This window comes from Vanacampus margaritifer, chromosome 9 (assembly GCF_051991255.1).
Source record: "Vanacampus margaritifer isolate UIUO_Vmar chromosome 9, RoL_Vmar_1.0, whole genome shotgun sequence".
NCBI lineage: Eukaryota > Metazoa > Chordata > Actinopteri > Syngnathiformes > Syngnathidae > Vanacampus > Vanacampus margaritifer.
Window position 1 is genome coordinate 7,200,810 of NC_135440.1, and position 23,796 is coordinate 7,224,605.

The 23,796-nt window shown below is 42.1% G+C and overlaps 1 protein-coding gene across 1 annotated transcript in view; it reads left to right on the forward strand.

Annotated features, from left to right (window-relative positions):
- The window catches only part of LOC144057664 (uncharacterized), a 37,071-nt gene extending 13,543 nt beyond the window's left edge, over positions 1 to 23,528 (forward strand). Inside the window, exons 2-6 of the mRNA XM_077575495.1 lie at positions 15,990 to 16,045; positions 20,699 to 20,749; positions 21,222 to 21,967; positions 22,026 to 22,139; positions 23,302 to 23,528. Coding sequence (XP_077431621.1) covers positions 20,721 to 20,749; positions 21,222 to 21,967; positions 22,026 to 22,139; positions 23,302 to 23,528 — 1,116 coding nt within the window. The 5' untranslated portion in view covers positions 15,990 to 16,045; positions 20,699 to 20,720. The remainder of the gene's footprint in view (positions 1 to 15,989; positions 16,046 to 20,698; positions 20,750 to 21,221; positions 21,968 to 22,025; positions 22,140 to 23,301) is intronic.
- The last annotated feature ends 268 nt before the right edge of the window (positions 23,529 to 23,796 follow it).

A 23,796-nucleotide genomic window follows, 5' to 3' on the forward strand; every position in this document is an offset into this window, starting at 1 on the left:
TCAAACTTAGTGTTCCCCCAAGTGTGTCCTTGTATAGACTAATGTTCCTATGGTTCATTTCATTTCATTAGTTTTTTTAATTCCTTTGTCAAGGAAAAAAAAACAATACAATAAAAACCTAACATTCTTAGAGGCAAAAAGAAAATAAGTGTTATTCTCTCTGCTCCATTTCTCCCCAGTATTCAGCTACAAAGTAGTGTGTTTTGATTTCTCCTAAAAAAATTGAATATTAAAAATGTTTTCGGTCCTAAGGTTTTCATACAATATGGGAAAGTATGGCCATGGAAATCATTTCAATCAATCAATCATGTAAGTTGTAAGAAATCTGCAGAAACACTAGATTAAGAACATAACTTTTTCTAGTGGACTAACCCCAAAATTTTTGTGAGTTAAAAAAAATAGTTTTATATTAGTGTACATAATAATAATGTACATTTAAAAGTAGATTCCAATTTAAATGATTCTTTACATTACTTCAATATAAAATCAACCACAATATGCATGTTGATTCTTATTTAGATGATGGTTGAATCAACATTGATATTGTGTGATTTATGGTTGAAAAGCAAACGTCTCATTATTTTATCAACCTTGCGCTTTCTGTATAATTTAAACATAAGATCTCGACAGAGATTCAATACTTAAGTTAAACTGTGATTCAACTTTGATTCAACCACATTTTGCTATCTGGGAAATGAGCTTGGACAAACACACGTGGTAACAGGCCTAGACAATCTGAGCTGTAATTAAACAATATCAAATGAAAGACTGCTTTCTGAAAGCAGTGTTGACCCTCAAACTACCAAATTCAAAACACTCACTCAAAGCCCAACAATAGCATAGCCTTAAATGGCTATGGCTACAGTACTGATCAGTGGTACTGATGTGCTGTTGTTTTTAAAGCGCAAGTCCATTTGACTCAAACTAAATATTACCTGGAGGGCATGAAGATAAAAAAATTAATTGGAAGGAAATCAAAAACTTTATTTTGGGTCCTTTGGATGTATATTTAGTTCCGTAAAAATCTAACTTGATGTCTGTCAATGCAAAATAAATGGTTTTCACAATCAAATCAATAACTTTACCCTGTTTTGAATGGAAATTATTACTTTCAATGAACAACTGCATGTATCTATCTATCTATCTATCTATCTATCTATCTATCTATCTATCTATCTATCTGTCTGTCTATCTATCTATCTATCTATCTATCTATCTATCTATCTATCTATCTATCCATCCATCCATCCATCCATCCATCCATCCATCCATCCATCCATCCATCTATCCATCTATCTATCGCTAGCTACCGTAGCTGTGTCACACTTTACAAAACAAAATACGGTTAGCCCCTAAAATGACTTCTGATCTACTTTTGTTTTGCAAACCTTATAAAAACTATGTTGGAAGTACATTCAAAGACGTGTAAATAAAATAAAGGGTAGATTCACTTCCTCACATTTGAGGGCCTCAACAAGCATAGTATCAAATTGCAATAAGTGTGCCAGAAAGAACTAGGACTCCTAATCAATTCCATACAATCTGCAGCTAAAGATTTTGAATGTCCCTGATCATGTTCCATAGTTCAACCTTGACAAACAGTGAATGCATGAATCATGTTCAAGTCAAGACAAGTAATTCTTACTTGTTTGCGAAATTGCGAGCAATATTGAGTGTCAGCTGCAATACTGTTTGTTGTTACAGTGCTTTAGCAAAAGATTAAAGCATTAAACACAAACAACCTTCAATTTGTTTCTGAAGCAAATTTTACTTATGAAATTAATCCATTAAAAAGCCAATCTTATGCCTATAAAGCATGCATTACCTGTACATTTTAACATTTATATTAGCCACCAGTGTAAAATTAAAATAACTGCAATGTTAATATTTTAGAATGCTTATTCTTAAAATACTCCTTTAATGACAAAGTCAGTCATATTTTAACAAGCTTTTTGGAAGTCCCTTCTGTAGACAGATGAGTCCAAAATTGAACTGTTTGGTCACAACTAAAACAGTCATGGTTGGTGAAAAGTCAACACTGCATACCAGCAAAAGAACCTTCACCCTAGAGTGAAGCATGGGGGTGAGAATGTTAAATTCTGAGCTGGCTTTTCATCCTCAAGACCTGGACAACTCCACATAATCCATCATGAATTCAGAGGAATATTGTGAAATCCTGGATCATAACCTGAAGCCGTTCTTTGTGAAGATACAGCCTGGTAGAAGATGGATCATGCAACATGACAATAATCCAAAGCATTCAAAAGCAATAAGACCAAGGAATGTCTGAAGAACAACAAGATTCATGTTCTGGATGTGCCCAGTCAAAATCCTGACTTAAATTATTTCAAAATACTGTGGCGGGACCTAAAGCGGGCTGTTTATGCTAGAGGCTTATGATCGTGTTGACACTTTTGGAGGATGCGCCTTTATCGTCCTCTCAGCGAAAAGGGGAATGGAGGTTCAGTGCCGGGTTTGGTTACACTGAAAGAAACGACTTTTAAGATTTACTTAAAAAAAAATATTCGGAGGAGGGAAATGATGCAAAAAATATTTATTTCAGAAGGGAAAACATATTTTTCATGGCACTGTATGTACTTGCACACATGCACTCACACACAAACACATCCGCACATACACACACTCACAGTATTCCCCCAGCCGCCACTGACTGGCTTCATCCAAGGTTCAGACATTCCATACAGTAAAACTGTGGGGGGAAAATGCTGGAATCCGCTCTAAGAATAAGAGGCACAATGTCAGTACCTGTCAGAGCACACAGTAACACATAACAAGGCATTTAAAACTCAACCTTTTCCAGAAAGAAAACTGTCTGCTAATTGACATCAAACAAATGGTCTTTAAAGGTTAGTGAGGAGCACAACTTGTGGAGACCTAAAAGCAGTTAAACCTACTAATAACTAATCCTTGAGATGTATAGGGTCAGGCTGTGTCTGGGTACAGGAAATAAACGGTTATCTGTGGAACAAATAATAATAGCAATGATAAGACAGAATAACTCAGTTTTTAATTTATTTACCATCAAATAAATAGACAAATAAAAGGCAGATGCCGTTAATTGTGAAAATGCCAAATTTTGGTCCCGATAATCGGTCTAGCCTAAAATGGGTCTATCACTACTGGGGATGACCCAGGACATTTCTCCCAGGTGGTTTGGTAGTGGCAGGGAAGAGAGAAGTCAAGCTAAAAAAGTAACCCACAGCTTACGTACTGTACATCAGCATAGATTCTTGGGATAAATTGTTCTTGTGTCTGTTGTAAATGGTACACTAAAAGTAAAATTTATTTACTAATGTATTTGCTCTAGAAAGAGATAATTGCACATAAAAATGCTGTCAAATTCTCTGTTGTTGTCGTCCAAGTTATTTTAATTTTATTTATTTTTTCTAGATGTTTCTGTAACTTAATTAGAGTCCTCCTGTGGTAAATTCACATTTCTGCAGCTCGCTATTCAACCAAACTGGGCAGTTTTACTGTTTCACAGTTTCACAACATGCATGAAGTGTGGTGCTAGCATGACGCGTTTGGGAGGACTTAGCAGGTAAATAAATAATAATTTTTCGCATACTTATATTTCTATAGGCTATACCAAAAAGTGAAAATTTTACTGGGTCATGTACCCGCTGCATCCCCAGAGATATTAGGGTGTAAGAAGCTTACGATTCTCAGTGCTTGTGCCATTCCTATTCACCAGTAAACACCCTCTCACATCAGAGACGTTCACCTTCAACAGTTTGAAGATAACCACTTCTGTGTTTGCTTAAGTTTGCAAATTGCCCCTAGTTCTTTCTGGCTGAACAAATCCCATCTGTATGATACTATCAGGCACAGCACATCTTAGCAATGACAATGCTTATCGGACTGAAACTGATAAACAGTTGACTATAATTACTGTCATCTGTCTCGGACCACCAGATACATACTGTATTGTGACTAGCTTGAAAACCCCTTTCATGCAGAATCAAATGTTTCTACTATAAGGTATAGATGACCTATACTTTAAAATAAATGCAGCTTTCTAACATCTGACAATAATTCTAGATTTGGTGGGAAAGAAAATTTATCTATAGCAAACCTTGTTCCAACATTTTTGAAGGGTCCAGTGAACTGAAGAAAGCAGGTTTGAAAACAATATCCATATCTTGCTATTACAGTAATCAGTAAATAGATGGGTGCCAGTCTTCTCAAGGGTTCATCAAGACAAGAGCATCCCAGTGGAGTATCATTTTACATCAATCCCCCTATGGTCTGTGAAACTTCCCTTTACCTCTGTTACCACAAGGTTTTTACAAGCCTTTGTGAGAACCTTAAAAAGAAACTAAACATCCCAGCTTGAAACGGAACAATTTGTGGAGAATGTTTGCAGACCATTACAGGTAATGTATTAAAGGTGCTGTTAAATATTTTTTGAACCACCCACCTTGCTAGGCTTTCTTGTCATTTGAACAAGGTCAATAAAAGGGCATTTGTTGTACTACAACTGGACATTTACCGGTGAAAATAAATAAATAAATACATTAGTAAACCAGTTTGACAACTAGAGTCTTAGCTAAACTATAGCTCATAGATGGAGGTCGAGATCAACAGGAGGATCGGTGCAGCATCTACTGTGATGCGTATTCTGTATCGGTGTGTTGTAGTGAAGAAGGAGCTGAGCCAAAAGGCGAAGCGCTCAATCTTTGAACTGCCCATTCACCCATCTACTATTCTCCATGAGAGTCTCTTCTTCTTTAACGAAAAAATGTCACTGTTATCACTTTTGTTCTTTAATTCAAAACGAATAAACATAATAGTATATATCAGTGGTCAACAACCGGGCGAGTACGGGGCCATGGGCCACTTTGGACCGGGCCGCACAGTTGGAAAAATAAAAAACTTTTTATTTTGAAAAGTGACTGGATTTTCTCTGTTACGACAAAAAAGATGCTAATCATCTCGGTCACGTATAGCGCTGACGCCAAATCGACAAGTTAGCAAAATGATTAAAAAACAGACGTATTTGGAAAGTTTCTTTGCAACAGCGAAAAAGGCCCAGTGATGAGAGAACACAAGAGCCTATGGCCAAGAAGAAAAAGAAAGATGCAGGGACTTACTAGGACAGGTGATTCTCGCACATGAGTCCCGTTTTGCGCAATATGCAGCAATAACGGCTCTTGTTTTAGCGTAATGGTGAGTGATTTATTCTTGGACTTAATATTAGATTTTTCACTTACCATCATTAGGTGGGTTTCCATCCACCTATTTTTATTTTAATTTTCAAGAATTGCGAAAAAGAAACTGAATGGAAACACCAGAAATTCAAAAAAGGCCCAAAATTTGCAAAAAAAGTTTTTACGCTTGGAGTGGGTGGTTTTTGAAGCATATCGGAAAAAGGAAAACGCGCATTTTGACGATGGAAACAGGTTTTGCAAATAAGCGACTACAAAACCGGATATACGTCGCACGTTTTGACTGATACTACGTCACACGCACATTTGTAGTCACGATAAATGGCGGATGATAAAATAAGAGACGAAGAAACATGATTCTTTTTATAATTAATTAAAGGAAAAAAATGGCTTTACTAACATCAGCTCTCAATGTAACGACACACTTCACTTACATGCAGGAGGGAAGCCAACAAGACAAACTACTTCCGTTCAGTCCGTCAAAACCAACATTCCCACCTGGAACTCCCCATTGTCCCAAAGTTCCGTCACTACGTCATCTCGTGGCGCATATTCGCAAAAGAAAAGCGGATAAAAACGGGCATAAGTCGCATGTCCGTTTTGCGCATTTTCACAAAATTCGAATAAAAATTTCGATACATTTGGATGGAAACCTGACTACTCTCTATTGTATGGAGCCCGCCAGGGGACATGATGACAATATTTAAGATTGCAATGTAACGCAATATTATTGCATTATATTGTAATACTATGGCGTTATATTGAAATAACTATTGCATTATAACGCAATGAGCTTTGCAAAAACTATTGCAAAACAACGCAAATTATTTGCGAAAGAACAAGAGGTTTCACTTCCTGAGCAAAGCCATGGCTATGATCAACACCACAATTTTGACTTGTTAATTAACTGTTAACATTTAGTACATACTTTGCTTATCTCTTTGCATGCAATGTCTGTCCTTGCCTCGGACATCTCTAGAGCGTAAAAATCTCTCCAAACCATCATCCATTCTCTTACCAGCGCTTCAGTACACTTCAATCAATGACCCGGAAGTAGAACTCTATCATTCCACTCCAAAAATAACATTGCGTTATTTTGTAATACATCATTATTTTTACTGCAAAATAATGCAATAAACCCCCCATACTTTAGTTCCATTGTTAGAAATGGGTGAGTTATGCAATTTAAGCCACTCAGGCCTGCTTTTGAAGCCAGTTGAAACCATGTATCTGATAGCTGACGTTAGCCTACTAATATTTACCACCACTTTTTTTTTTAAATTATATTTCTCATCAACTAAAACGTATGACTTAAAGAAATGTCCATGTTTCCTAAAGTCCTTAAATACTTCTTGAGAATAATTATCTACCAAGTGAATCATCAAAGCACTTTTACTGTAATTGATCAAAACAATAAACATTTGATATAGTTTACCAGGTGCCTTAATTTGTTTGATAAAGTAGTGAAAACAGATAAGAAAAAGGTGTATTTTTTTCCAAACATAACCGTTTACATACTTATAAGTCACGAGGAGGAAAAGGAAACCTGGCAAGATATAGATCAGTAGGCAGGGACCTGCCCAGTAGCTGAAACCTAATCTTTCGGGGACTGATTTTCAATCACAGGTCAACTGCTAAGAGCAGAACACAAGAGACAAGACATACGTACACTGACTCAAAATCAACACCTACTCTGGAGACACCATCCCACAAAAAAAAATAAAAATAAACTAAAACATTTTCGTTGATTTACTCGGCCGTTCAATGAACATTTACATAATCAGAAAAACAAATCATTACAACTTTATAATTTGCCAACTTGCAGCTACTAAGTATTCAGCATTGCAGAACACGTGTTCAGAAAAATAGCACTGACAATATGAGTTATTTGGGATGTTTCAACTAAAATGGCAGTGGGTTACCAAACAAAAATCTGCCTGGTTTTAGATGCTTACTCTTCTCCCCTCTCTTTGTAGTGGCCTCACTTCTCTGTAAGACCACAAATCTCTGTGCTTACACCTCCAATAGCCAGTAATCCTGTGTGAGTCACAGTACAATATGCGCGTGGCATCTACAGTTACAATGATTCACGAAGAGCTTACCTTCATGGAGACACCTTTATTCAGAGCAGCTAAGAAATCACGATTAAGCTAAAATCACCTCTGGGGTAACACAAAAGAGAAAGTGTGATACAAACTTATGGGAAAATATATTACAAATATCACAGGGCAAAAAAAAAAAAAAAGATTTAATCTTCACTACCATCAAACTTGAGGTCACGAATGGGGGGGGGGGGGGAACAGCAATTGCAGTATGTACGTAAATAAAAAAAATACATTTGCTGAGAGGCTTGGTAAGGGAGGTTAAAAGTTGGAGCTGAGGGTCTGACACTGGTCAGTGACTGCAGCCAAAGGAAGTATCGGTCAAGTGATGGGAAGCAAAAGCAAAGCCAAGCCTCAGTAAGGAAAACATGAGGTTGCTCAATTGTAAAACTGCAAAGCATACAAGCGTACCTCAGTTTATTCACAGTTGAGTGAGTAATTACTGGGCACACATCCTTAATCATTCACAATTAAATAAAAAAATACGTACAATTCAGAATACGAAATGTATCCGTGTTTTGTATTGTGGTCACCTGTCACACAAACCTACATTCAGAGACAGGAAAGATTAAAACATCAACAGTGGTGTGCAAATTTCAACACGGTGTAAATAAAGTTTCTCATGTCAGCTACACAGCCTTGTCCTGAACTTGGCAACACAAAACAGACAACACAAAACACACTTCTGAAGCCACAAATACCAGGAACTTTCATAATCTCACCACCTAATTATGCAACATAGGATAAGAAAATGTTTTGTCTAAAAATAAAGCAAAAGTTATATATATATAGATAACTTTACCAATAAAACAATTTCAGCAAGTATGAAAATAAGTTGTCGTGATCTGCATTTTTTGTTCTCTTCAGTTTGAGAACAGATCATTTATGCTCTCTTTTGTTTGGATTTGTGTTGATTAGGTTTGATCTGTACTCTCTGTCTCTATCTCTGTCTGTCTGTCTCTCTCTCTCCCTCCCACCAAACATGTGACGGCATTACCAAACAGGAAGTTTGGTGACGGCATTAACAAACAGAAGGAAACCTAATGGCTCACCTTGAACAGGATGGAGAAACTTTGTCATCTGGTCTGGAAACAGATTGGGGTCCCAGATGTAGCTAGAGGAGGTGACTGGGGACAGGGAAGCCTGGGTTACTAAGAATGTTGCCCTCTGATCTGATGAAACGGAGGAAAATTAAAAAATAAACAAAAAGTTAAGTTTAAATATTTTTTTGAAAGATGACAGTTTGTCCAAAGTTATCATTGGAGTGATAATTGCCTTCATTTCTACCCATTACTTTAAACAACTGCACAATTCTGTTGTAATTCAAGTGTAATTAGCCTGAAATGTGATCCACTGCTAACAAGTTGCAAGCTATTGAGGATAATCATTGTAGATGGCTACTGTTTCTTATTGCTACCACAGACAAAACAAACAGAAAAAGACTCAGGTAATGAAACACAGGCTGAGAAAGCCTCTGAAGTTCAACAGGGCAATCACTCTAGAGAACATTGGACTACACTCACAGATCTCATGGGAATCCTACCATGATAACACCAAATTCCAGGCGCAGTGACATGAGTCAAGCAGGAAGTAAGAGTGGGTGTCTGCTGAGCAGCCGAAGATCCATAGATGTTAACCACACACCCCATAGACCAGGAGACAGCCACTAAAGTTGACTTTGAGACATGGCATATGTGCAAGGAAACGCACAAAAAAAAACAGCTTTCCATTGTAATCACACAAATTGCCAAAATTATTGAAATAAAAATGTAATAAAATAAAAAAGACTCAGTCAGACATATATGTAACAGTCTCACTACCAGCAACTACAGTATTTCAAATCCATGCAATTGTCTTATTTTATCCTCATTTCAAGTTTTTGCGTGCTGCACTGGGGTGACCCCCAGGTCCTTACAACAGCTTTCTACACGTACACAGTGTGGCTTTCACTGGTGGCCACGCTAGAAAAGTTTCAATACCTTGGCTTTTTCAGCCCTTACCTTAAGTTTCCATTGGTTTGTGAAATGGGCACATTTTCGCTGACTGACCAGCAACAATAAATATACTGTGCTCAGGATCCGTTGGGATACTCAATCTTTATTCTAACATCCAATCCCTGCATTAGGTGACGATATAAATAAGTAGCTCTTTTCGTCCTTGGCCACACTGTAACAAGACCTGTGGCATGGATTTTCATTCCTTCGTTTAATTGACTGGGTTTCCCACGTTAAATGACTTCATGGAGCCTCACCTCTCCCATGAAGGAGGGTGACACAGGCAAGGGGCCTGTGAGGATGGGACCACCAAAGTAAAGTGTTCAGACTCTCACTAATGAAATCCTTTTCCACCATTTCCACTCCTCCTGTTATAAGCCTCGTGCATTGTCAAGAGCAAGCAACAAATATCTCGTTACAGAAGTTGATCTGGCTCCAACTTAAAGGCGTACAACTGTTAGGTTATTTGAATTTGGCGCTGCAAAGTGTGCAAATTGCTAATTAGAATTCTCCAACAAGCATCAAGCAAAAAAATCAGAAAGTAGAACTACCTATAGTCCATGTTTATTTATCTTGCCACTAGTGACGAGTTTGGCTGCACGCTGAGTAAACAGTTGTTGTTGTTTTTTAAACGCTTTAATTAATTTAAAGTAATCTTCAGAGTTAACGCTTTCATTTTGACAGCTCTAGTTATTACTTTAGCTAATGCTAAATGCGCTCTTGGTTGACAGTTCAACAGCACTAAACAATCAATGCACTTACCATAATCCAACCTTTTTTTTGCTCAGGCATGGCAGCTATTGGAAGCTGGCTGTGCTGTTTCCCTTACGTCGATCCGGCATTGTAACATTGGAAATAAGCCTCCAGAACGGGTCAGCTTGCAATGGGTCTGACTGTAGTATTAAGGTCGTAGGACTATATTTCCCATGATTCTTAGATACAGAAGCAGGAAGTAGTTCTAGTTCCGATATGTTGAAAATACACCGGCTAGCGGATGAGAATAAGAACACAAACATGAATGTGAAAAAATAGGGAGAACTGTAACGGTGACATTTCTTTTTAATTGGTTTATTGTATGAATTGCTATGACAACTGTGTGACTGACATACACAGGGCAAGCAACCATCCATTTATTTTCTTAACTGCTTATTCCACACACGGGTCATGGGGGCACTGGAGCCTATCACAGCTGGATGGCCCAAACAAGTGGCTTGAAAACAAAGACGCCGGGATGGGACTTGCATAAAAGTGGGACAAAACAACGGGGCTGGCGAAATCCGCTGAGACTTGGGACACAAGGCTCAAAATGTGACTGTCCTGGATAACGTGAGACATATAGTCACCTTATGGAACTCACATTAGCAGTGTAGTGAGATAGCAAGAAGCTCCAGCGTAGCTTGCTGCAGGACTCTCAGCTCAAACTTTCTCTTTGTAAATGTTATTTAAGATAAACCAGTCCTTTAGCAAGTAGCCTATGATCCAAACAGTGAATACCAGTCACCACTTCCTTTCCGTGAAGCTTTTTAAAGTGGCCGAGTGTGGAGGACACGACATCGCCAGTTCCCCCCATCCCCCCCCCCCCCCCCCCCCCCCGCGAGAATGGAGTCACGGTGGCCTATTGAGCTACAAACATGACAGTCGTAATAATCGAGGGCTCAGGAAAACAATGCCGTCTCTCTCTCTCTCTCTCTCTCTCTCTCTCTCTCTCTCTCTCTCTCTCTCTCTCTCTCTCTCTCTCTCAGTGTGGAAATTGTAATCCCTCAAAGTAATTCCCATTTTTAATAAATGTACCTGTAATCTGTTGTTTTTTTTTTTATTATTGTTTTAACGGAATACAGTTACACTTTTTTGTATTCTAAATATGTAAGGCCAGTACATATATTTATTCCATTACCCCCCAAGGCCACAGAAAACCTCCGTCAGTTAACAATGTTCGTCGTTACAACAACAAAAAGTTAAAACTCAAAACCCAAAACCCCTAAATCCTTCATTTTCACCACTGAGCGAAACGCCTACTGAAAGACAAAAGTCACTTAACTCTTTGGCTGCCAAAAACGTTAAATAACGTTTAGTAAAATCCTACGGAGGAGCGCCAAAGACGTTAAAAGACGTTAACCAAGTTTTTTTTTGGGGGGGGGGGGTGGAGGAAAGCCTTGGCCAGCTGTGCTGAAAGTACCAAGCAGATCTAGTTAGTATAATGCCTATTTTTGGCCCCTAGATGGCAGCGATGACTCTCTTTGGACAAGATTGGGTAGGCGTCAGTAGAAGACGTGAGGCGGAGCTAGAGTGTTGAGGGGACAATGGCTGAGGAAGCCATAATGGCGACCGGTTGCAAGCACCTCACGCTTGAGCATTTTTTTCAAAGACGAAAAGCATCGACCAATGCTAAAGAGCACATTGATGACGATGATGATGATGATGGTGACTCCGAGGTTGACGCCGGAGTTGCAAGCGTTGACGCGGCAGCTATGATCACGTTATAAAGCCTCACCGGCTAGCGATGCTAGCGCCGGAAAACGCGGAGCACAACGAGCACTTCTGCACAGGCGGACGTACAATCGACGACGAAGAGTGCCCCGAGTCCAATGCATATTCATCGGAGGAGTGGGTACAGTCTGATCACGGAGAAGACACTGGTTATGGACTACGATGCCACCATGAATGGAGCGGATAAGATGGATCAGAACATCTCTTACCACCCGGTATAGGAACTGAAGGACATGAGGAAGCCAGACGTAACACCACCGTAACGTCACCATATCATGATCCTGAGAGTAGACTTGATGGCAACATGGCCAAACACACACTGCAGTATATACTTGCTATTCCCCAGAAAAAAAAGCCAGCAACAAAGTGTAGCGTCTGCAATCGCAGTGAAACTAATCTGTTGTGCAAATCCTGCTGCGTCTCCTTGCACGCAGGGGAGTGTTACAAAAAGAAAAACTGTATTTGAAACATCCACACAATTGTAAATAGTACCACGGTTGCACACATTTGTAAATAGTTTGCCAAATTGTTTTGTCAAATTGTTACACTGTTGAATGTAAATAAATGTATTTTGCTATCAAAAGACACTTTTTCATTGTTGGTGGTAGTGTTTTGCAGAAGTAAAGCACTGTTTAGGTGTTTGTGGCATCATTCATGGAAAAAAAAAGGTGTCAAATTCACTAGAGTGCATGAAATAATACTGTTTCACAAAAAGCTTGATTTCTCCGTATTTTGTTTCAAAACAGAGCATTTGGGTGAAACTAACCATTTTCTATTGTTGATTACTAAAAAACGGATTAAGGTAGAAACAAACTTTCAAAAGTCCAATCTTTCATTTGGTAGTATGTGTGTTTCCATAGTCCAAACACAACATTTTCTGCAGACCTTGAAAGATCAGTCAAAATGCTTAAATCGGCTGGCACCCACGGCATCCCTTTTCTGAAAACGTCTGGCAGTCAAAGAGTTAACCTAGCAAACAGTCATCTCGACCAAGAATAGCAGTCTCTTGATAATGCAACAGATGTGCAGGAAATTGAACAAGCCGTTTGCTTTTAACATTAAATCATGTTAAAGTGTTATTTTCCCTTTCTATGCAAGCACTGACATTTTGAAGAATTCAAACAATCTGACAAACACAAAAATGCCTGCAATGCCTCAATAAAAATGGGAAAATAATCCTGAGTTTTGGTTAACAGTCAGTTAAAGATGTTTCCTGCCAATTTCTGACTCCATAGAATACTTTTAAGTAGAGGTTCTGTATTTGACTGCACCAGAGTATTTTCAACATTCATACTAAGACTTGACATATTTGTACATGTCCAAGTATTTCCATCCATCCATCCATTAACTACCGCTCTTCCGGAGTCGGGTTGCCAGGGCAGCAGCTTTAGGAGGGAAGCCCAGACTTCCCTCTCCCCAGCCACTTCGACCAGATCCCAAGGCGTTTCTAGGCCAGCTGGGAGACATAGTCTCTCCAGCGTGTCCTGGGTCGTCCCCGGGGCCTCCTGCCGACACCCTGCAGAGGAAACTCATTTTGGCCGCTTGTATCTGGGATCTTGTTCTTTCGGTCACGACCCACAGCTCGTGAATATAGGTGAGGGTAGGAACGTAGATCCACCGGTAAATCGAGAGCTTCGCCTTTTGGCTTAGCTCCTTCTTCACCACAACAGACCGATACATAGCCCGCATCACTGCAGACGCTGCACCGATCTGTCTGTCAATCTCCCGCTCCCTCCTGTCCTCACTCGTGAACAAGAACCCAAGATACTTGAACTCCTCAAATTGGGGCAGGATCTTATCCCCGACCCGGAAAGAGAACGCCACCCTTTTCTGACTGAGGACCATGGTCTCAGATTTGGAAGTGCTGATCCTCATCCCAACCGCTTCACACTCGGCTGTGAACCGCTCCAGTGAGGGTTGGAGATCAATGCTTGATGAAGCCAACAGCATCACATCATCTGCAAAAAGCAGAGATGCAATACTGAGACCACCAAACCAGACCCCCTCAATGCTTCGGCTGCGCCTTAGAAATTCTGTCCATAAAAGTTATGAACAGAATCGGTGACAAAGGGCAGCATTGGCGGAGTCCAACCCTCACTGGGAATGAGTCCGACTGCCGGCAATGCGGACCAAACTCTGACACCAGTCGTACAGGGACCGAACAGCTCGTATCAGGGGACACGGTCGAACGCCTTCTCCAAATCCACAAAACACATGTAGACTCATTGGACAAACTCTCATGCACCCTCGAGGATTCTGCCGAGGATGTAGAACTGGTCCAATTCCACGGCCGAGACGAAAACCACATTGCTCCTCCTGAATCCGAGATTCGACTTCCGGATGGACCCTCCTCTCCAGCACCCCTGAATAGACCTTACCAGAGAGGCTGAGGAGTGTGATCCCTCTACAGTTGGAGCACTTTTAAGAAGGGGGACCACCACCTTGGTCTGCCAATCCAAGGGGCACTGTCACCGATGTCCACGCAATGTAGAGGCGTGTCAGCCACGACAACTCCACAACCCACGACATCCAGAGCCTTTAGGAACTCCGGGGCGGATCTCATCCACCCCCGGGGCCTTGCCACCAGGAGCTTTCCAACTACCTCAGTGACCTCGACCCCAGAGATAGGAGAGCCCACATCAGAGTCCTTAGACTCTGTTTCCTGAAAGGAAGCCGTGTCGGTGGAGTTGAGGAGGTCTTTAAAGTATTCTGCCCACCGATTCACAAAGTCTCGAGTCGAGGTCAGCAGCACCCCATCTCTACTATACACAGTGTTAATGGTGCACTGCTTTCCTTTCCTGAGACGGCGGATGGTGGACTAGAATTTTCTCAAAGCCGTCCGGAAGTCGTTTTCCATGGCCTCACCAAACTCCTCCCATGTCCGAGTTTTTGCCTCAGCAACCGCCGAAGCTGCAGTCTGCTTAGCCAACCGGTACCTGTCAACTGCCTCCGGAGTCCCACAGGCCTCCCAATCACGCCCCTCCAGGTCTTACTGTCATTGCCCACTTGAGCGTTGAAGTCCCCCAACAGAACGAGGGAGTCCCCAGGGAGAGCACTCTCCAGCATACCCTCCAAGGTCTCCAAAAAGGGTACTCTGCAGGCCACTGGGCGCCCGCCAATGAGCCCCAGCCTGGCTCCAGAGGGGGGCCCTGGTGACCTGCGTCCAGGCTAGGGAAACGTCTGTCCATTTTTGCACTCATCATAAGGGATCGATGAGCCGTGCTTTGTCTGGCCCCTCACCTAGGACCTGTTTGCCATCGGTGACCCTGACAGGGGCTTAAAGCCCAAGACAACATAGCTCATAAGATTATTGGGACACACAAACTCCTCCACCACGGTAAGGTAAGGTGCCGGCTCACGGAGGAGTCCAAGTATTTCTGGAAAATAAATTGCACACCAAATAGAGCAATGCAGAAATGCTGCAATCTGTGTGGTACACCACTACGCTTGGTGGTACTTTGGTGGAGGTTTTTTTTTATTTACTTTTTGCTTGTTTGTCTTTTTCTGGGTGTTTGAAATGAAGTTGCCAATAGGTGGTCATGTGATCTTATGCTGAGACTTAGGCATGCATGAGAATATTATTTCCAGCCACTTCCTTTACATTTACCAAAAGTGGATATACAAAGTCTACACAGCTGCTCAAATTGTGGTTTGGTGTTATATTAAAAATTTACAAGATAAACTCAAATTCAAAACTTTTTCCAGGATTAATTTGGCATATAAAAATATTGGCTATCATTCAATTAAAAAAAAAAAATCATTTTTTATTTTGAGAGGAGAAATAAAAATAAACAACTGAGATAATGTGATTGCACATGTATGTACACCCTCTTAGGAATGGGGCTGAGTTCCGAACTAAATAATCAGATGCAAACTCATGTTAAATGGAGCCGACACGCACTTGCCACTGACATGTGGAGCTGTTCATAATTTGCTCCATTTTGGCTGGGACACCAATTCGAAAAACAACAACCTCAAAACGGTCAGGTAAGGTGTTCTTTTGGTGACGAGCAGAGTTGTGTTTGCGCCAATGTACCTTTTAGAATTAACCTTAGTTGAATTTTTTTGCAAAAACACACTTGTAAAATGTGAAAGTGTCCTATGAAACCAAATCTTATTGGCCATAACTTCGAAAGGTGTGTACTGTTGATGGATGAATATGCGTTGCCATTCGCACAGAGTGACACAATGTTGATCTTTTTTCTCATAATTTTTAGGTAGATTGAGAATATCTACATGAAAATCGGAGAGAGAGCAGACCATCGGAGGGAAGGTAAGAAGTCAAACATCAAGATAAATATAGAAAATTGAGCATTCTTGCGGCTCTGTCTACGAGCCCCCAAATGCGTGTTTATTCTTAACAATTCACCACAGAATATAAATGTCCACAGAATTTGCGCAAGACACACAAATCCTGAAAATGAGTTGAGGGTTTTGGGAAGTAATTCCGACATTTCTGTGTGTGGTCATAAAACAACCGCGGGGTCAAACAAGAGCCATGGGAAATGCAGTAAATAAGTGAGAAGTCAGCAACCCAGGCCAACTTACATTGTATTCTTCTGGCCAATACTCAAACACCATCTGTCCAATTCTGGGAGAAAAAAAAAGTAAGACAGTTTCAATTGTAAATGCAACATAATTTAACAGTTGGTGTCATGCAGGAGGATGCATAAACAGTACAAGACAAACGTTGTTGTTGTTTTTTTTAACTTTAAAATTTTTAAAAATATATATTGTTCTTTTTTTCTTTTTTTCCCCTTTCGGACATATTATTACAACATATTTCACCGATTACATCATTTGCAACATGATGGGTTGAAGCCATGGCTTATTGATCCCCGTGCCCAGAATTATTTCAGACACATCAAATGTTAGGAAAATTATGCAATTAGTTATCACATGAATAAGCACTTTACTATTTGCTGCAATGAAGAATTGCTTCTGCTTGCAATGAAGAATGCTTGCATCCACACACAGTCAGATTAGGACAGCCTATCTAAAATGACTCATGCAATGAAGAAATTGCTTCTGCTTGCAATAAAGAATGCTTTGCTCTGCTCCTACATAGCATATTAAGGTAGTCGTATCTAACAGCTGATTCACAGGAGATAACTCATCATGACTACAAGAAGGACATCCAACCCAGCGAAATGAATTGAGCAAGTCCGCTAAAGACGCACCTGTTGTCTGTTAAGAAATGATTGCAAACTTGACCACACATGCACTCAGCACTTACACCCACCCCCCTGTAGAGTTGGAACACCCATGTAACCAGGGACCGCTCTAAAGACTTGCCAGAGTGTGCTTGAGAGCGGTAGGAAATTGTAACTGAGGCACATCCTCTGTCCGTTCTCCACACTAGCTTGTGAAAAGGTACAAGGTGTCTTCTCTCCTTTATTGTATTGTGTTTTTTATGAATGTCAGCTTATTGAACCTGCCATCAATCATCGAGCATAATTTGTACATTAATTTTGACTGTCGTTAAGGCACTTTGTTATCAATCAATCCCAAAACGTGCTCAGGTTTCCATCAGATCGTCTTGAGTGAATGCCACGTTTGTTGTTTGTGACCAGTTCCATTCGTTTGGAATTGGTAAATCAGTCCGTAGGTGCTACCACCAGGACCCACCTCACCAGGCGAGCGGCGTCCTCTCTCATTCGAGGCATGGCGTCTTTGGCTGGCTCTAGATCAGCTGTCACCCATGACGTGGCCTATAGGTCATGGATAAGTTGGATTGCATTCTGACTACTGCATCCACATTCTGACCACTGCGTCCAACAAATGTGACACCTCTCTGGTCTGCTCAGTCACCACTTTTTTCAGCATCTGATGATGCTTAAATGCTCCACAACCCCGGCTCAAGAGTCCCAACTGTCGTGCCAGTAAATAGGTACACATCTTCAACATCCAGAGAGGTCATACTCAAGGATCCCATACCTCTGAGTGCTCACCAAGACCAGCCCACCTGTCAGAGAAGACCCCACCAACCCCACCCAAGTTTGGACACACCTTCTCACTCAATGCATTTGCTTTATTTTCATGACTATTTACTAGTGTTGTTCCGATACCGATACCAGTATCGAGAGAGGCCCCGATTCTGTATTAAAACAGTGGTATTGGTATCGACAAGTACTAAGAAGTAACATGCCGATACCATTATTTCTGACGCTAATATAGGACTTTGGATGCAGCATGAGTGACGTGTTCATTGCATGCCTAGCCAAGATATCCTATTGGCCCTTGAATGCTCTGAACCAATGGCAGGGCAGCTTTTTCATGTTGGAAAAAAAGAACAATTAGGCATTGGTACGGTATCGGCCGATGCTGCAAAACTGGGTATCTGAATCGGTATTTGGAGCCAAAAAACGTTATCGCAACAACACTTCTATTTACATTGTAGATTCTCACTGACGGCACCAACATTATGAATGAACGTGTGAAGTTATGTACTTGACAAAAAAAATGGAAATAAGTGAAAAACATGTTTCATATTTTTGTTTCTTCAAATTAACCACCCTTTGCTCCGATTTATTTGCAACCACTCTTTTTTTTTGCGCTTTTTAAACAGGCCTTATTTTGTCTTTAGACTTTAGTTCGACAGGGAACATGTTCCACTGATTGGCTCCTCTTACACAGAAAACGCAGACTTGGCAAATCCAGTCTTAAAGCCACCTTAAAGTCTCCATTTGTGGCCGTTCGAGTGATTCTTCTACAGCTCTGCAGCTGGCTAACATACGAGTTCAGAGGCACTGGAGCTTGTCCATGAAGGCATATAAAAACAGTTTTACTATGTTAAAAAAATTAATAATAGTAATTGTGAATGGTAAAACATTGTATTTAGATAAAAAGTTACATTGATGAATTCTGATCGGCTTTTGATCTAGAACCTTCAGGGTTCAGATTTAAAGAATTTTCAACTGATTTGAGTGTTAGGCTGCGTTCACACTGCAGCTCAATTCCAATTTTTTTCACAAGTACCTGTTTTTTTGATGCAGTGTGAACGGTACAATTCAGATTTTTTCACATCCGAACTGGGCCTCTTTCGTATGTGGATATCAATCGGATATGTATGCGATACTGTGCGCGAACGCTGATCCGCACGCATCCGATTTATATGTCATCAAAAGCCTGATATGCGCTCTGCGCGGGCGGGAGAGAGTGCTTAGTAGAGAGACTACTGACACGTCTGTGAATATATACAAAGCTGTTTTGAGTAACAGTGTTAAATTTTTATTTGTCTTTATTTTTTATCACACTTGAAACATGAACCATTAAGTTTACATGTGTGGGTGATAGCAGAAATTCAGCCCTGCAGACAGTTCATCACGAACAGCGATGACGCGACGTCATCTTTGGTGGACTTCTCAATGAAATGAGGAGGTCGAGGAGCGTCCTCTTATTTCCCCCAAATATTTCTATTACCTCTTCCAACCTTGCTACTCTGGCGACATGAGATAAAAAAAAAAGTCAGACGGATTTCTGTTTGTGTTTGTAAACAGCACATTCAAAACTGACGCACGAGGAAACTAGCACGATAGCAGCCAACCAGGAGCGAGCGTGAAAACAGTCCACCAACCAGGATCGTGGGCGTTCGCACAGCTGAATTTGCATAATGTATGCAGACAAGACACATGAATCAAACTACTAACACGTCCGCGAAACAAGTCCACCAATCTGAAGCGTGCGTTGGCACAGTTAGATTTGCATGACACTGATAAAAGTTACTTGCCTCAGCGGCTTGGCTGTCGGTGAAACGTTGCGAGTCGGGTTGCTTCCGTGAACACTGCAACGTGACGGTGTTTTGGGTGTACATAACTTGATGTGCGCTCTTTGCGCATGCGAGTCGCATAACTGGCGCGTTGCGTTCACATTAGATGTTGCATTTGCTTTTGTAATGTCAACGTTACATAAAAAGTTCGGATTTAACAAAAAATCCGAATTGGGCATCACGTCCTGCAGTGTGAACGTAGCCTAACCCCGAGATTACACCGCATACGTCTGCTTTCCGTTTCCGCTCCGCTGCGTACAAAACTCACCGGCTGCGCATAGCTGTGGTCCGATCGCGATAACGTGGCATTAAAAGCAACAATGAACACACTTTTGTCTGTGCTCAACAGAGAAGCAGAAATAGAGGTGGACTGGAACCTTTGATTTAACCTCATTTGATTTAACCTTTTTTTCCTGCCTTTTTTTGGTTGTCCTTATAAAAAGGATGTGCCGTGTCATATATTATTTTGTGGCTTTCCACCTCCAATATAAACCTCTCTTCGTCCATGTTCGCAGGTGTTTGAACCGTGAATAAACACCTGACCCGTTGACTCCAGGCCTGGCTACGCCCATTATGAAGTTTACTGACATGATTGCGAAATAGGATCTGGCAAGTGTTTTATTCTGAAATTAACCAGAAACTTTATTTTGAAACTGAGTCGGTCTTCCTGTCCCGCTCAAAGTGTTCTGTGCTAGTTTGCCATTTGACGGATGCCGACGATGCGTTGTCCGGCAAAAATAGAAAATGGGTCTAACCGTGCGCCGGCCTCCGCGATGACGCAGCTACTCCGCAGTCGATCCGCAGCGCAAACGCAGCCGGTGTAATAAACAAGCTAATAGAATGGAAGCGAAGTGGCTGCGCCGTCGGAGCGGAGACGCGACGCACACGCAGCCAGTGTAATCCCGGGGGTGGACTCACTAGTCTGTGACAGAATTGTGGCTCAGTAGGACAGGTGTGAGAGAATCAGTGAAAGGGACATTTGTGCACATTCAAGTGTCAAGCATTTCCTTATAAGCTTGAGACAGTTGATGTTTGCTCTGACAGTTGTACACATTTTAGTGACATGGCTTTCAAAATTTAGTTGTGAATCTAAAATAATCCCTAGATTTTTCTTCTATGACACCTCTTCAATTATTTCCCATCTATTTGGGTCTGCAGAGCTGAGGTTTTGGCTTTTGTGATGGAGAAGGAAATACAGGAGTCCCGGAGGTGAGAGAAGATCTTATTCAAACTTCGGTTCAGTTTTTGACTGACTACCAGATGTCATGTTTAGATTCTGTTTTCCTTGTGTGTCTTCCTTGTCTTGTTAAGTGTGATCCTGCCCTTCCTCGTGTTATCCAATCAGTGCCCTCAGCCACGTGTGTCTTGCCCAGGTGTGTCTTGCCCAGGTGTGTCTTGTGTCGTTAGTGTTTGTGTATTTAGTCTGCTGTCTCCCCTCTGTCTGTGTGGGTTCATTGTTTTTCCCCATGTTATGCTGCTTGTTTTTTCCTTGGCATTTTCCCATGTCATGCTGCTCGCTTTTTCCTTGTTGTTCCCTCCCATGTTTTGGTTCATGTTTTGTTTTATGATTTGTTTTATCTTGTAATTTGGAAGATCGCTTTTTTTTCATAGAAATTAAATTCCTTTTTTTTGATTGGGCCTCTGCCTCCTCGGCTTGTCTTCCCGCGTTTGGGTCCCCAAGCTTCCCATTTCCTGACAGAATGAACCCACCAGAGAAGGACCCAGCGGGAGCGCTGAAGGCCGAGTTGTGGAATCAGGAGGCACGACTGTCACGCCACGAGAAGCTCCAACACGCCATGGCCGCCCAAATGGACCTACTGTCGTCCTTGGTTGAGGGAGTCGGGCGTCGTTGGGCTTCAGCTGGTGGCGCTCGGAGTCACCAGCCCCAACTCCCCGAACCACGTCTGTCGCACCTTCAACTCCCCGAACCACGTCTGCCGCACCTTCAACTCCCCGAACCACGTCTGCCGCACCTTCAACTCCCCGAACCACGTCTGCCGCACCTTCAACTCCCCTGCCGCACCTTCAACTCCCCGAACCACGTCTGCCGCACCTTTAGCTCCCCGAACCACGTCTGCCGCACCTTCAGCTCCCTGAACCACGTCTGCCGCACCTTCAGCTCCCCGAACCACGTCTGCCGCCGTCCCCGAACCACGTCTGCCGCCGTCCCCGGTCCCCGAGCCACGTCTGCCGCCGCAGCCTCAGGTCCCCGAGCCACGTCTGCCGCCGCAGCCTCAGGTCCCCGAGCCACGTCTGCCGCCGCAGCCCCAGGTCCCCGAGCCACGTCTGCCGCCTCCACGGCAGCCCCAGGTCCCCGGGCCACGTCTGCCGCCTCCACGGCAGCCCCAGGTCCCCGGGCCAGGGCTGCCGCCTCCACGGCAGCCCCAGGTCCCCGGGCCAGGGCTGCCGCCTCCACGGCAGCCTCAAGTCTGGCCTCGGCCGCTCTCGTGCAAAGTCTCTTCGCCTCTTCCATGGCGGCGTCAAGCCCATGAGGGTGGACAGGAGGTGTACGTCGGGGTGCCCTCCGGACCGGCGCCGCCGGGCTCCCCTCGTCTGGCTTCCGGGACGCCCCCCGGACTGATCCTGATGGATGTGCCAGGTTAAATTCCTTTTTTTTGATTGGGCCTCTGCCTCCTCGCCTTGTCTTCCCGCGTTTGGGTCACCAAGCTTCCCCTTCCTGACACCACAGAGTTTATACCAGCATTTGCGTGTGGGGTGATGTGTTTGTCAACTCGAGTACACCAGACATGCTGCTCAGTCAGGGTTGCTTAATAAATGCCTGAAGTTATTTGATATTTGAAAAATATGTTATGATAGCAGCATTAGTAGTATGTACAGTATACGATTTAATCAATAAAGTTTACTCAAGAATGGATCTTGAGCATTCTCACATGAATCACCATGTGGTGTGTTTTAACAATCACTTAGTGGGTTTCCCTAACAAAATGATGGATTTCGACCACTTATTTGTTCCTATTGTCCTGTCTTTACAATGTTGTTGAATTCTTCACATTTTTCTTCACAGACTGTGGGTAATGCGATGTGATAACTTACTGTCTTTGCCTCAACTATGTTATTGAGGAATCTAATCATCATAATGTGGATTGATGTGTTAGCAGCATGAGCATGGTGGTTCACACTATTGTCTCACAGCAAGTAAGTTCTAGGTTTGAGACTATGCCAGATCTGGCCTTTCTGTGGAGTTTGCATATTCTATCCGTGTTAGGTTCTCCCCAACATTTTCTTCTACAATACATGAACATTATGTTGGACTTGAGTCGGTGTCTTTATCAGACGTTGGACCCTATTTTCGTTCCTGGCACAAGTCTCACGCAAAGTACAGTGTAACTGTACGAATGGGCGGAGTTTTCTTTCCTTTGGTATTTTCATAGACAGACGCAGATAGAAAGGGGTGTTTTCACCATTGTGCGCCGTTATGGGATGGAATATAGTCAAGACCCGGCCAATCATAATGGCCTGACTCATTTGCATTGAAATCAAGGCGGTCTGGAGCGCGCGCGTGCTTGACGGAAGCAAATTGACTAACTGGACTCCCAGAGATGCGATTGGCATGCGTATATAGTGCATTTATACAGTCAAACTGCAAGTTCCCCAGTCGGCCACGCATGCTGATGAGAGCCAATAAATACCAACACATTCTCGAATCACTGCACAGGCTCGCTGTTTCATCCCGGATCAATTACAAAATTCTGCTACTTACTCTAAATGCATCCATGGATTTGCACCGACTTACCTTAAAGATCTCATCATGCTACAATCCTCCACCCGCACCCCCAGATCTTCAAACATGCTGCTCCTCCAAGTCTCCATGCAGTACCAGGCTCTCTACCATGGGAGACCGAGCTTTTTGCGCAGCAGCACTGCGACTCTAGAACAGGCTCCCAACCCAGTTGAGGGCCACCAGAGCCTGGACTCTTTTAAATCTGACCTGAAAACCTTTTTATTTAGACAGGCCTATGACATTTAATTATGAACATGATGTTATTTTTTATTTTATTTTCTGTGTAGCACTTTGAAATCATGTTGATGGAAAGTGCATTTTAAATAGAATTTTTTATTATTATTATTATTATTATTATTATATTTTGTCCAGAATGAATTTGATATCCTAAAGACACATTCTTCTAAAATTTGTATTCATACATGACTCCTGGCTACCCCTGGCTACCCCTGTCACTCTGCCACTGATGTTGATTGGTTAAGTTTGCTGTCTATATTGTAAATGAATTAATGGG